We start from the raw sequence: 13,873 nt of genomic DNA, 5'->3' as shown, positions 1-13,873 counted from the left end.
AAATAACATTTATAGATGTGAAAATATAGGTGACTACCCATAGAAATTACTCTAATACATTTGCACTTCAACAAACATGGCAGAGGGTTGAATCAATTTATTGTAGAGTCACAGACAGCAATAACCATAATACTGAATTACCATCTCTAGTAATATAAGATCCTATAAAATGATAAGACATAGTCATAAGGTTCTACTGCAAGTCTGCCACAGTAAAATGTGAACAATTATATTTCAGTTCCATTAAGAAACGCCCAGAATTCTGTTACATCATTACAGGGACACGGAATTATATGGGAGAACTGACAGATAAATTCAAAACGTCCATAATTCTTTATCATATGAGTTGATTGTTGGTGACATAAAAAGTAAAAAATCTAGAACGGTGTTTCCCTACTGACATAGTAGCAGATTTGTTCACATCTTTGAAGGCTTTGGGAAAATGTCGGGGGTGAATTTCTGTGCTGCGCTTATGCTGCCCTTAATTTTCATCGCACCTCTGCAACAAGAATCAAGATCATTCAGAATTTGGGGAAAAAAAAACATCAACAGGAGAGACTCTTTAGAGAGTAAAAATTATAATACTATATTAAGAGTCCACGAATTGTTCATAGACTCTAAGAATAAACGCATTTCAGCTCGCAGATAAATCTCCCAACAAGATCAAATACGTTCAATGGCTTGTACACCATGGTAGGCTTCTTATAGGTTCCTAAATGGCCTAAATGTCGATCATAACTGCTCCTTTTGTGGATGAAGACATTCCACAAACTTTCTGAGTACCCAAATGCTCCGTTATTTTGGTAAAATGTGTCTCAGAATTACACCAACGGCACCAGCACCCTGACCTTGAATTTACCTATGACAGTTGGCCTTCAATTTGGGAGAAGATCAAGCATGAATAATTGAACAGTATCATCAACTGGGAAACTCTTAATCCTCTCCTACTTCAGGAACATCCGGCTTTATTTGAAATCACAATCTTTTTAATAGGAAGCAGATTCCAATCTATTTCAGCGAAACTTATTCCAATGCTGTAGTATATAGCCAGATCGCCAACACTAACAGTAGCAAACAAGATAAGACCGCCATCAGTGTTAAATGGGAACCTCATGACAGAGGTTTCTATTGCCACTGATTCTACTGAGATAATTAGAATGATCAACAATTACTACCCACCTTACAGTTCTATTATTCGTGAATGTAGGTCTCTCTGATTCCACAACAACAACAACATACTTTATGCAGCCTTAACTCACATATCAAAAACTAAGTCGGTAGAATTAGAACTTCTAATAATCCCCTCCCCGTGTTTTCCAATAAAGCATTTTCCGCAAACAGTCTAATAACTACTTTTGATCAGCAAGTAATGGCTTGTAACAGTAATTTCGTGGTCAATATTGCTGAACTCAAAAGGAGCTCTATCACTCCAACTGGCACGTAAAATTTTTGCTATCTTTATATAGTATCATCTATACCCAGCAAAGCAAGTGGAAAGAGAACCATAAATTACCTCATAAAAGCAATTTGTGGATTCATTTTCCCAGTGGCAATCTTCACAAAATCAGCATCAGTAAATGAAAAAGTTGCATCAGGCTTCCCATCTTCATATGGCCCTAAATTCCCAAAATACTCAATTCAATTCGGATCCTAATAAATCCGGATCCTTTCCATAATCATAAATCTGGATCCTAATATATACACACACCCCCTATATTATTCGGGTCAATTTCATTTTGATACTGATAATAAAAAAGGAAGGGGGTGGGGGGGGGGAACGAACCTTCTTTTGTTTCTCCTTTCTTCAGATCAACAACATACACCTTCTCATTGAATCCTATTTTCTGCAATTAAGAAATTTAAAATATATATACACACATCAAATTAAGATTTTTTTTAAAAAAAGGCATTTATAAAGGAATTTATTTAATAAAAAGGGGGGGGGGAAATGGACCTTAGGAGCGATATTGATTTGGTAAACAAGGCCAATTTTCTTGATAAGTTCCTTGCCAGCATCAGTAGAAAGATGAAGTTTCATTTGGTCAAATATAGCATCTGATTTTAGCTGAGTAGTAGAATTTTCTGCCATGGTTGATAATGATACTTGTGAAAAATTAAGGTCAAATTGGCTATGTGGTAGAGAGAAAGAGTAATAGTAGAATGCTATATATAGATTAGGTAATAGTAGTCGTAGAGTATTAATAGGGGGAATTAAAATGACAGCTGAAATTTTGGTACAAATGGTAAACAAGGAAGAAGAAGAAGAAGAGGAATAGGAGTAATAAGTGCAAGTAAGAGAGGTGGCAAGGGGTGTATGATTAGGGATGGACACGCAATTCAATGTGCCAAGATTAGGACGACGTAAGAGCAAAAAATTGGCTACACGTTTGGGATTAGATAATCCAAGAATTTTCTTGGCAACATCTGTTTAAATATAAAATTTATTTGTATAAATAACATTACACTCTCTTCCATTTTTTTTTATTATTTTACTCACTCTCCCTATTAATATACATAACATAACCTAACCGACATATACATAGCATTCTATGTATATATTAAAATTTTTGTAATATATTTAGGGAGGAGAGATTTTTTATAATATTGAAAACCCAAAATCTAAAAAAAGCTAACATCCAAAAATCAGAAATGTACCTTCGAGTTATGATAAATAGTAGTAGTAAATATATATTCTTCGTCATATTTTAAATATAAATACATATACATAGCTTTCTACGTATATGCCGGACCTATTATGTATATGAATTGACTTTGTTATATATATGTCGGTCTTGTTCTGTAAATGTCGATCTTGTCATACTTGTTATATATATATGAATCGGCCTTGTCATGTATATGTCAGTCTTGTCATATACAAAGGTTTCTATGTATATGCCGATCTTCTTATGTATAGGAATCGGGGGAGAGAATAAAATAATTAAAGAAGTGGAAAAAAGTATAAATAATTCTAATAAGATTGATATTTATGTTATTTTTACTTATTATTTTGAAGGAGGATCACGGGGTTTGGCTCCTAACAGAAATGGAAGGTAAGATTGCATATGATAGACCCTTTTAATTGAATCTTTCACATAAGAGAAATTTTAATCCACCAAACTATCTTATTTTTATTGTGAATCTTTGTTTTATTTTAGAAACTCGTCTATTTATAAGTCCAACTAATTTTATCTACTCTTTTCCAAGAAGACAACAAATCGTTGGTCAGTGCCTTAACTCATCCAACCAAACTAAACAAAATAGAAGCTTCTCCTTTGAATTGTATTTTAATGGCTAAAGCGTCGAGCTGATTTTAGTTATGGGCTTTGTTATTTTGAGGCCCATTATGTTGTTGATGCTTTGGGCTTACTCAGATGCACGTAGCTACTAACTAGGTTCATGGGCTAAAACCAAAACCGAGTTCAATGAGAAGCATATAATGGCCCTAGATTCCTCTCCTCAAAAATAAATCTAAAAATTACACAAATACACAACTTATCTAACTAATATTACAAAAAATCTCAACTCCCTAAATATATTATAAAAATCTCAACATATACACAGAGTTGTTATGTATATGTCAGCTATGTTATGTATATTAATAGGGAGAGAGAGTAAAGTAATTAAAAAAGTGGAAGAGAGTATAATTACTTCCAAAAAGGTTGATATTTATGTTATTTATACAAAATAAATCCATTTAAATAGGCCCTTAAAAGTAGAAATAATGTTGGTGTCATTTCTCAATTATGTCTTTGAAAAATAATATCGTCCTGAATTTTCAAATTACACAAGTAAAGTATTATTTTGGAATATACTGAGTTTGTTGTTGTATTTTAAAGTTTTGCATGTGGAAGGACAATGGCTTTAAAAAAAATAATCAAATACGTAGGTTGAGCCTTTTGAACAATAGCTCAATATATATAACCTTTTGATTATGATTCATCTGAACGAAGAATTCTTTATACTCCTACAAATGAGTAAAACATCTATTACCCCTAAAATTATGGTCAAATTTGCTATGACACATTCTAATGTCATGGTAGTCCTATTACCTCCTTGAATTGAATTTTAGCATATTTTTGTCAATCTTTTTAGCTAACTTGGACCTCATTTTTATGTAATAAAGCCACACCAACACAAAAGGATGACAAAATTGCGTAGAAAATGACGTCTGGGATAATAGAACCCGTAAAATTGAAATGTGTCGTAACAATTTTAATCATAATTCGACGATACTGAATGCTTATCTCCCCCCACAGATTATAGAAACATAGGTAGTAATTCATTAAAATGTCAATAATATTAGACGCAAACCCATAGTTGTAATTGTGCAATAAATTTATTGATTAAAATTTCAAAAATTGAACTCAGTTAAATTTAAATTCATAACAACATTTGACTTGGATTGGAGGTGGAGTAGATATCAGAAAATCACCAAATTGATTGGTCTAAACTGCAAAAGGGTCCCCCAAACGTTAACTTGGAGAAAGACAGCAGCATGTGAAGTGGATAAAATGATAATGTCCAAACGTGTCCTTTTTCTCAACCAAATACTAAATTAATAAGTATTGCTTCTTTATTGTTGTGTTGCAGATTCGCGCCATTGCTGCTAAACTGGTAAAACTATCTGATCATATTACTATGTTTATTTTTCATATCAATTTAATGTTACTCTGCTTGTGTTACTTTCATAGTTTAGTTTAACTTATGTTGCCTCTTCTTGATTTTTGTTGATCTACTTGAACTTGTTGTGTACCAATTGTCCATCGTTGATTAAAAAGTTAAATAGTAATGAGCTTATAGGCTAAATTTGGTCTATAACATTGATATCAGAGCAAGTCGATCCATGCTTGGAGCTGTGACTAGGATTAGTGGCCTGGATGACCTAAGAGGAGTGCTAACCGTCGCCAACGAGGTGGTTGGTACTCAAAAAGGGAGTAATTGTTATGTGCCAGTTGTCCCTCATTGCTCTAGGAACACGGGCCATATCATTTCGAGATTTTTCTTTTCTTTTTTCGATTTTCACATTGAAAGAGTAATAAGAATAAGAGGTGTTATGTTAAGTTCATATTGACATCGAGTTTTTTTTCCGCAGGACCTCCCTTACAGTATCGTCATAGCAGTAGTGTTTAACCACCAAGTTAGGGATGAATTGTTGTTGATCCTCTACACCTAAGACACCAGAGTAGTGAACCATAAACGTAGAAAGGCATGAGAGAAAAGCATATTGGCTAGTGATTGTGTCCTTTGGGTTGGGCTTCTCCGGTTTAATCTATAATAGAACTTCAGAATTTTCTTAGTGGACTTTGTTCCTATTGCCTTTGATAGACATTTTAATAGTTGTTATTAAGATTGCAAATGCTAAGGAAGTTAAAGTAATTTCAAGGGGCTTATAGAATGGACCTTCAGGATTGTGATAGTTTAATGCCTTAAAGCTCTTCAATTTTAAAGATTGATCTACTCTTTTGGCAATTGACACTTATTTTTGGCCTTACCGTTTATTAATAGTTGTAACGATTCCCAAATTTTCTGCATTTTGAGTCCATAAGTCACGAAGCCAAGGACTAGTATTTGGTTCATAAAGCGCTTAGCTGGTACAACCAGGGTGAACAGACTGAAGGGATACATGTGCTTCTCGATAGAACCTTATTGCATCCTTCAGACCGCAAAATTTGTTTATTGGCATTACGTTTCTCTGGAGAAAGAATTTTCAGTTCTGTATTTGGTAATGTTGCATGTTCGACTACATCTAGAGAGATTCATATAGCATCAGTTAGTTTTGCTGAAGTGCAGGATCATGCTGAGATGGATACAATTACGTGTTGTGTTCTCTAGTTTTGTTGCTGTAGATGCACCAAGATTGTTTCTTCTTGCTCTCACAAACATGCTTCTGTTTGATCTTTTCGTTTCAAAATCAGTGAGAATCAAGCTGATCTGTTCGTTGATCTGTTTTTGTGCTACCTAGATTACAAAATTCTGAAATATATGTGGCACCCTCTATTGTAAATAACAAAAATTCTTTCTTCTGTTATGAAAAGTTCGGCCTTTTGATTTCAGCAGCCTCTACAGTGTAAACGACAAGCAACTGTCGCTTTTATAATGCGTGGATGTTAGACTTTGCTTGTCAAGAATCTCAAAGAGCGGAGGAAATACAGGTTTCAGTCGGTCAGTTCTTAATACAGACTCATGCAAAGACTAGGCGTTCTTGATTGGCGCTGTAACTTGAGTTTCCAAAGCATAAATCTACTAGATGGTGAATCATCCCATACATTGCTTAATTCATTTTCCTGTAGAAGAAGCAGTGAAGCATCTCATCCGAAGACAAGACTTTGTTCAAAACTTAGACATGCAGATTCAAATGTCACGCTTCAAAGTCTAATGCGTCAATGCTCAGAAATCCAAAGCGCGGTTCATGACAACATTGATGAACTACTTGATGAAGAGGACGAGTTATGTCCTGTCGAATGTGTAAGAGAATTTAAGACTGATGAGGAATTCTCCATAATACTGGAAAAAGCGAAAAAGGCTGGTTCTTTGGTTGTGGTAGACTTCTACCGCACGGCTTGTGGCAGTTGCAAGTACATAGAGCAAGGGTTTGCAAAATTATGCAGGGGAGCTGGTGATGAACAGGCACCAGTTATATTCTTAAAACACAATGTAAGTACTATCGCCTCACGTTCCACGTAAATATCAAATATCACGCGGATGTTTGGCAAACAAATGGTTATCGAAATTTCTCCTTGGAAGGTTTTGGATGCATTTAAACTGATATTAACCTATTCATTGCCTTTTTTTTTGGTCGAAGCATGGAACATTTCTGTATTAGTCTAGACTTGCTAGTAGCAAATGCTTCTCCCTTTCAGTTTTTCCTACTTCCCATCTCCACAGGTAATCGATGAATATGATGAACAGTCTGAGGTTGCTGAGCGACTCCGAATCAAGGTGAACCTTTATGATGGCTTAAAATCAATTTAGAGATCTTCAATGCAACTAGAATTGTTACTTCTCAAATCTGATTAATGGCGTTACTATTTTTGCGTCGAATTGGTTACACTACAAAACTTTGATTATCTCGGATTTAATTGTCTTTGTGCAGACAGTACCCCTTTTTCACTTTTATAAAAATGGAGTCCTACTGGAAGCTTTTCCAACCAGAGATAAAGAAAGGATACTTGCAGCTATTCTTAAATACTCTGCTGCAGCTTCGCCGGATGCTTGAATTGGTCCGGTTTGCACTTGCTTCTACACTATGTTGCTCGGACTCTTTGAAAATGTCGACAGGTGCGTGTGGGATCCTCAAAAAGTTGTGCATTTTCAGAGGATCCGACACGGGTGCGGCAACACTTTTGGAGAGTCCAAGCAATATAGCTTCTACATAATGTTAGTGCTTCTGTATAATCATTCTTGGTACTCAGCACACATTGAAACAATTTCTTCCTTATCACATCTGTATTATAATATCTTTGTAATTGTTTTTCTACTTAAATAAGAATTTACACTGGATACTCTTGTATATTGATAGTCCTTTATTTATATCCATTTTGTATCTGATGCCACTCCTGTGCTTCAGTTGGTTGATATCTTTCCAATTTCTTCCAAATGCATTGTCATTTCCCAATCTCAGAATTAATAGCAGTGTACCTAGTGGGACTAATGCTGTCTTCGGCAGATGTTGCTTTTATTAGGACTCCGGCACCTGATGAGAAATCAAAGTTGTTTGGCTTCGGAGGGGGAGCAGCTCGAGTAGTCCACCGACAAGAGACAGGTTTGGGACTGGGACTCCGAGCCCATCCCTCAGAGGACAGAGCCAATTCTTCTCCCACAGTTAAAATGTTCAAAGTTCTGGAGTAGTGAACTGTGGGGGGAGTTTACAATGATAAATGAAAAGGGGCCTTAAATAAAATGAATTCAAGCAGCTGTTGATAAAGCATCAGATGAAAACTTCTTCCCATCTGTCCTAGTCTTGATGGACAAAATTACCTGGTATCAGTTGCTGATGAGAGGTGGGAGGTATTCTCAAATTCGACTTGAGCCCCTTTGACTTTTTCATATGTCTACTTTATATTTTGAATCCCTTAGTGAAAATTCTGGTATTTTGAATCCCTTAGTGAAAATTCTGGTTCGGCCGCTGAGACAATTCACCTGAGAACATGTCATTAAATATCATAATTGCCCTCTCTTATAATCTCATCTTGTAAATAGATCATGATCATGGCTCCTGATTTTGGGATGTTTTTCTGCCACTTTGCCCCCTTAAATGAAATCCTATTTTGTTAAGTTCGTGCTAATATGCTACTTCTTCCATCTCAAATTGTTTGGCAATGTTTGATTGAACACATGCTTTAAAAGAAACAAAAACCTTTGAGACAAAAAATTAAATATGCATAAAATACCAAATTTATTTCAGTACCAAACTTGGTTTGTTTATCGAACTAGACCTACAAGTTGGATTTCCTAGCGGTGGGTGATGGGTTCTTTGGCCTTCTTATATGGTATTGGACAATCATTTGAGCTAATTTTTGAGATTGAGTTAGGTCGTGTCCATTTTTCTGTCATGGTATACGAGTCATGCCCATATATCGAGTTAATGATTTGCCTGATATATATTGAACCCCTATATCATAGAAGAATTTGCTCTACCGCGTAATATCCTCGAATCAAAATCAACCACGACTACCATTTGCAGTGCGTGCATGTTGGGTGGGGTGGAGAGGAGCTTTAACAAAGCCCATGCTCTACATGTCCAGTTTTGGGCTTGCGGGCTAGTTGAGTTCCCCCATTGGTAGATGATGCATTTTTTGGGTCTCCTTGTATGGTTCTGGACAATTCTCAATTTATGAGCTAACGTTTGAGATTGGATCATACTCAATATTTATTTTCTTATTGCAAGTTACGTCATTACACGTAAGAACATGTAAGTAACGACTAAAAGGTCATGTAAAATTAAACAGTAGTAGTGCTTGCTAAACATAAAAGGCAAGTCGATCTTTTCGTAACAGTCAAAACAAGGAAAAAATGCCAAACTAATTGAGGCCTATGTCATTTACTCCCTTGATTATTAGTGTTTTATATTTGTTAGAGTTTGTGAGACGAATTTTGTTTATTTGCCTTGAAAATGCGGTGCGATCCACGTTTTTGATTTTTTTTGGAGTCTGTGATGGTAGTGGAGGGATCGAGCCGATATGGACCTGTATATTTTTGGGCTTAGTATTTATTTGTACGCACGTATTATATAAGTATTTAGTGGGTCGTTTTGGATGTAACATAAAATACGTCATTGAGACTTTCGTCTCATTATTGTACTCCTCTCCATTATAGTGAATTCTCCTCCTCTACCCATGGTTTTTCCGGTCAAGGGTTTCCACGTAAATCTGTGTGTTCTTCTTATTTTTCTTTTGCTTGTGATATTGCTTATTCTGTCCGATCATAACAATATCCAATGTTTCTAATTTAAAAATCAGTCAATATGTCAGAGAAGGAATTAAGGAAAAGCTTTTAAGACAAACAGACAATTGATATCTTGATTGATTGACTCATGATTTTGTTAATGTTTCCTATGAGAAATAATGTAGGAATTCTCATTCAAGAGCATTGCCTCTGCCCGATGTTCAATATTTGTATTGAAGCTCGACTTAATTTAAATTCGTGTTGAAAAATCTCATATAAAAAATAAAGCGCTAATAACAAATACGAGTCCATATCCATTGAGGAGCATTATCTCTACTGATACATAAAAGAGTACACACATGCAGTGAACCAGAAGGGTTAAATTCTTCAAAAGTCACAAGCTCTATTAGCCACATTTTAGCAGTGTACAAGGTCAATCATAAGTCATCTTTTTTTTTTCTTTTGGGTATTGTGCTCTCCAGCTGAGAGATCACCCACCACTTTTTACCTCACCCAATATAACCTCCAACACTTGGCTCTTCAATAGCCTCAATGATAAGGACCTTACAACAAGGACTTGTACTCAGTAGACACATGGCAAATGCAAAAGATACTTAGAAAGATCCCATGTGCCATTCCAACACATGGGCAAAGTCTATTTGCTTTTTTGTCAAGCAAAAGCCAAAATATAGGACAATCCGATGCATTAAAACTCCTGTCATGTGCGGAGTTTAGAAAAACTCGGACTATAAAAATCTATTGTATGTAGTTTTAACATGCATTTTAAAGCTCGAGTTTGTTACCAAAATAAAGGAACCAATAGAATTGAGGGATCAAATTTTACACTTTGTGAATTCCAATTCTTGCAAAAAAAATTGAAATGGTACAAAGTGCTAGCTGTAAAGGTATTCAAGATTTAGTAAATTCTTGAATATAAGTACTAATTGTTGGGTGAAAAATGGAGATCTATGTCATCCCCTACATGTCTATTTCTTTTTGGGTGGGGGTGGGGTTTTGGTTTTGGGGGGAGGGGGGTGGATGAGTAACAATCTTGGATAAGATTGATGAAATCATTTGAGATATGCAAATCAGAAGAGCCATTAGGTTGATGTAGTAGATTCTTTCCAAAATCTTGCTGCTAGTCCACCTACTGGGACAGGGAATGGTCCATATTGAATCCCACTATCAGATCCTACTACTTCCCACCTGTAAATAACCAAAAATAAATTATTATATCAGTCAATCGACTACGTCTCAATTCCATTAACTTTTACAAATTATGCTAATCACAAAGTAGTACGATAGCTATGTAATGATTACGATTACATTTAATAATCTAAAGTGAATGTCTAGATCACAATGTATGTATGCCCTTGAATATCGAATATAACAATCCCCTTATTCTTTACTGACTCATAGTTATTATTTTGAAATTTATTCGAAAAGTTTCTTAGTTTAAAATCATGAACACACTTACTTCATTACAAATAGCGACAGTACATAGTTACTTTTGAGGAAACACTAAAAAGTGTCCTGAACAAATCTTTACAAGATTAGATGACACGTTATCAATTATTAACTCATTGAAAAAAGCATGCTTTAACATGTCATAATCATATGATTATTGGAAGGAGATTACTTACTATATTAAAATTTAAACACACACACACACACAATACCTGAATTCAGTGACTAGATGATGTGTCATAACTAGAATTTCCTGCTTGGCAAGTTCATTCCCTGGACAAGCGTGCACTCCGCTGCCAAATGGCATAAATGTATTGGGTTTCAGCGCATTCTGCAAATATAAAATATGAATTATATATAATTAATGTACAATTTAAAACTAGTAAAGTATAATAGTAAACTTTAATAAGGGTATTGTTGTACCTCAAATCTTGAAGGATCAAATTTTTGTGGATCAGGAAAGAACTCTGGGTTGTGATGAATATTTCTGAACAAAGGCATTACCTTCCAACCTTTTGGAATCAAGTAACCTACACCACCACATTTCCAATGAGTTTAAATTTTATGCACCGCAATCATATTACTAATAAGATAATTACAGGTAAATTTCTATGTACGTTGCTTGAATCCTTCAAAAATTATTTATATTGGGAGAATTTGATACGAGTACGACTAAATTTTTGAAGGATCTAAGCAACATGAATCTCTATGATATAGATATGTTTGAATAAAATTGTACATAACATGCTATACCAAGTTAAACTACCGTAATGATCGACAAAAATAGAGAAAAAATTAAAGTACTTTTTTCAATTGGCTTACCTTTGTATTCTACATCAGCCACAGCCTCTCTAAATGTGAAAGATATAATGCTAGCCATTCTCAGTGTCTCCAAAACAACCTAAACAATACACATTGTCAAGAGGTTAATTATGTACTATCATAGCCCTAGAACTTTCGTTAAAGAAAATATTATTCTATCAATCAGAGGCGGAGCCAGGATTTCAACTAAGGGGATTCAATATTCAAAGAAAACTTAATCGAAGGGGGTTCAACACCTACTATAACCACATAAAAAATAACTTTAATCATGTATGAATAGTATATTTTCCCGTCGAAGGGGGTTCGCCGCCTCTACTATCAATCGGTAACTGGACTGGAGCTATAATTCTGCTTACAGATTTGATAGAACTTAATAATTTTAGTTTAAGTTCCATATTAATATTTAAAAAATTAAAATTCGAAAAATCAAAATCCAGGTCCGCTTCTGAATTTACTAAAAATTATTACCTTGTTAGTGATAGGCATCTTTCTTGTTTGTGTCCATGTCAACCCATGATTTTCTTGTTCATTTGACTGCCAAATCACTTTCTGTTCAGCCTGCAAAGACATCCATTATTACCAAACATTAAATACCAAGTCCAAAATGCCTTCAAATCAATAGTAGTTAAAAATGTCAAGACAACCACACTAATAAAAAAAGTGTAATTAAAAATGGAATGTTCTAGATGTTTTTTTTTTTTTTTATACCTTGACACACTCAAGAAGTTTGGGATTATCATGAAGGTACTTTAGAATCCAAGTTAAAACACTTGCTGTTGTATCTTGTGCAGCAAATAGAACTCCAATTATATTATCAGCAATTTGATCTTCATTTAATACCAATAATCCTTTTTCTTCTTTTGCATTCAAGAAACAACTCAACAACCCTTTCTCTAGTACCTTCTTCTCTTTCCTTTCCCTTATTATTTCACTTAGAATCTTCCCAAGTCTCTTTCTTGCCTTCACACAAAAATAATAATAATAAAAATATGATCGGGGTCAGTTTTCGTGCACCTTCAAATTTAGTTCATAATAATTAAGTGATGTGACTAAAATAACACTTACTTGAAGGGCCTTTCTATAAGGACTCCCTGGCACATTTGTTGGAAAACAATTGTAACCTTTATCAACTATGCTATAATTTTTCTTCAATTCTTCCTTCACATGGACTTCCAATCGTCCAAATATAGCAAGTATACCTACTTCAAACGAAAACTAACACAAAAAAGAAGTCAGAAAAAAAAAACTTTTACCCCACAAATATAAATAAATACTATAGGCTGTTTGACCAAGATTTTTAAAAGTCAAAAACATTTTTATTAATTAAAAAAATACTTAATTTTAGAGAGTTGACACGTGTCGTCAAACAAATCTTGACCAAGCACAAATCATTATTCAAGTAGTTTCCAAAAATCGGATAACCAAATATAAACAACTACTCTCTCAAAGTACTTTTTTTTTAAAGAGTACTCCAGACAAAAAGTTTTGTCTTGAGTTGGGATATACCTGCAACAACTTCTCTATCTCTTCGAAGAAAATGATATGAACTATGTATGTTTTAATCTCCCTAAACCCAACTATGTGGAAATACACTGGAGCTATTGTTGTTGTACTCCAGACAAAAAGTACGGCTCTAAATAAGCAGATTATAAAAATTTGACCAAACAGACTATGAATCTTTTAACTTATAAAAACCAACCTTTTTCATCTCATGATAAGTGTTGACAACATGTCCACCAGCCCAAGAATTCAATGCAGTAATTGATAGTTCTTCAATATGAGGGATTTGGTTACGAATGGATTCTGGATTTAAAGAAGCTTGAACAAGTTTTCTAAGATGATTATGATAATCTCCTTGGTGAAAAAATAGTGCAGATTGACCAATTAAATTCTCTTTGCTTTTTGGATAAGTTGGCCTGAACAAATTTGCTTGGTTCACTAGTACAAATCTAGCAGCTTCTGGACTTGCCAACATCACACATGGATAACCTAGTATTTTTGTCTTAAATATTTCACCGTACCTGAAAATACATTAATATAATCATTAGTGTTGTTAGTGTCAGAAAGTCACACATTGGGGTAAAACGCTTCTTAATAAAGACGATTCAAACATGAGGCCTTTGGTTAACGATAAAGTAGTACTTAACTACTTTCTACTCCCACTATAACCATTGTTGGTTGTGAGAGTACTTACTACCTA

The 13,873-nt window shown here is 34.6% G+C and overlaps 3 protein-coding genes across 7 annotated transcripts in view; 1 reads left to right on the top strand and 2 right to left on the bottom strand.

Annotated features, from left to right (window-relative positions):
• Nucleotides 1-205: 205 nt before the first annotated feature.
• LOC107867835 (sterol carrier protein 2) lies at nucleotides 206-2,419 on the bottom strand. The gene is made up of 4 exons (XM_016714282.2): nucleotides 1,955-2,419; nucleotides 1,784-1,844; nucleotides 1,514-1,616; nucleotides 206-499 (listed from the first exon to the last, which is right to left on the bottom strand). The coding sequence occupies exons 1-4, from the start codon at nucleotides 2,087-2,089 to the stop codon at nucleotides 418-420; spliced, it is 381 nt and encodes a 126-aa protein (XP_016569768.1). The 5' UTR covers nucleotides 2,090-2,419; the 3' UTR covers nucleotides 206-417.
• A 1,946-nt stretch (nucleotides 2,420-4,365) lies between these two features.
• On the top strand, nucleotides 4,366-8,271 carry LOC107867834 (thioredoxin-like 4, chloroplastic). Of its 5 annotated transcripts, none has more exons than XR_007054723.1 (5): nucleotides 4,366-4,614; nucleotides 6,055-6,654; nucleotides 6,886-6,939; nucleotides 7,094-7,377; nucleotides 7,667-8,271. XR_007054723.1 is itself a non-coding variant. In XM_016714280.2 (4 exons), exons 2-4 carry the CDS (start codon nucleotides 6,184-6,186, stop codon nucleotides 7,214-7,216), a joined length of 648 nt encoding a protein of 215 aa, XP_016569766.1. In that variant the 5' UTR covers nucleotides 4,405-4,614; nucleotides 6,058-6,183; the 3' UTR covers nucleotides 7,217-7,553. The 5 variants fall into 5 exon arrangements, 2 of the variants coding, with proteins under 2 accessions (XP_016569766.1, XP_016569765.1); XR_007054725.1 differs by having other exon boundaries at nucleotides 4,460-4,614; nucleotides 7,683-8,271; XR_007054724.1 differs by having other exon boundaries at nucleotides 4,461-4,614; nucleotides 6,058-6,654.
• A 2,213-nt stretch (nucleotides 8,272-10,484) lies between these two features.
• The window catches only part of LOC107867833 (abscisic acid 8'-hydroxylase 4-like), a 6,718-nt gene continuing 3,329 nt past the window's right edge, over nucleotides 10,485-13,873 (bottom strand). Inside the window, exons 2-9 of the mRNA NM_001324961.1 lie at nucleotides 13,373-13,694; nucleotides 12,739-12,888; nucleotides 12,382-12,633; nucleotides 12,142-12,231; nucleotides 11,674-11,752; nucleotides 11,275-11,381; nucleotides 11,064-11,182; nucleotides 10,485-10,590 (exon numbers count right to left, since the gene is read on the bottom strand). Coding sequence (NP_001311890.1) covers nucleotides 10,485-10,590; nucleotides 11,064-11,182; nucleotides 11,275-11,381; nucleotides 11,674-11,752; nucleotides 12,142-12,231; nucleotides 12,382-12,633; nucleotides 12,739-12,888; nucleotides 13,373-13,694 — 1,225 coding nt within the window. The remainder of the gene's footprint in view (nucleotides 10,591-11,063; nucleotides 11,183-11,274; nucleotides 11,382-11,673; nucleotides 11,753-12,141; nucleotides 12,232-12,381; nucleotides 12,634-12,738; nucleotides 12,889-13,372; nucleotides 13,695-13,873) is intronic.

Source organism: Capsicum annuum, chromosome 4 (genome assembly GCF_002878395.1).
Source record: "Capsicum annuum cultivar UCD-10X-F1 chromosome 4, UCD10Xv1.1, whole genome shotgun sequence".
Lineage (NCBI taxonomy): Eukaryota > Viridiplantae > Streptophyta > Magnoliopsida > Solanales > Solanaceae > Capsicum > Capsicum annuum.
The sequence above is the reverse complement of the archived record's forward strand: the minus strand, read 5'-3'. Positions and strand labels throughout refer to the sequence as shown.

Excerpts from the sequence above, each read along its gene's own strand:
- LOC107867835 (XM_016714282.2), bottom strand. The coding sequence starts at position 2,089 with ATGGCAGAAAATTCTACTACTCAGCTAAAATCAGATGCTATATTTGAC. Across the intron at positions 1,845-1,954 it reads AAATCAATATCGCTCCTAAG|AAAATAGGATTCAATGAGAA; the intron begins GTCCATTTCCCC and ends TCTTAATTGCAG. Across the intron at positions 500-1,513 it reads CCACAAATTGCTTTTATGAG|AGGTGCGATGAAAATTAAGG; the intron begins GTAATTTATGGT and ends TTCTTGTTGCAG.
- LOC107867834 (XM_016714280.2), top strand. The coding sequence starts at position 6,184 with ATGCAAAGACTAGGCGTTCTTGATTGGCGCTGTAACTTGAGTTTCCAA. Across the intron at positions 6,655-6,885 it reads TTATATTCTTAAAACACAAT|GTAATCGATGAATATGATGA; the intron begins GTAAGTACTATC and ends CCATCTCCACAG. Across the intron at positions 6,940-7,093 it reads CTGAGCGACTCCGAATCAAG|ACAGTACCCCTTTTTCACTT; the intron begins GTGAACCTTTAT and ends GTCTTTGTGCAG.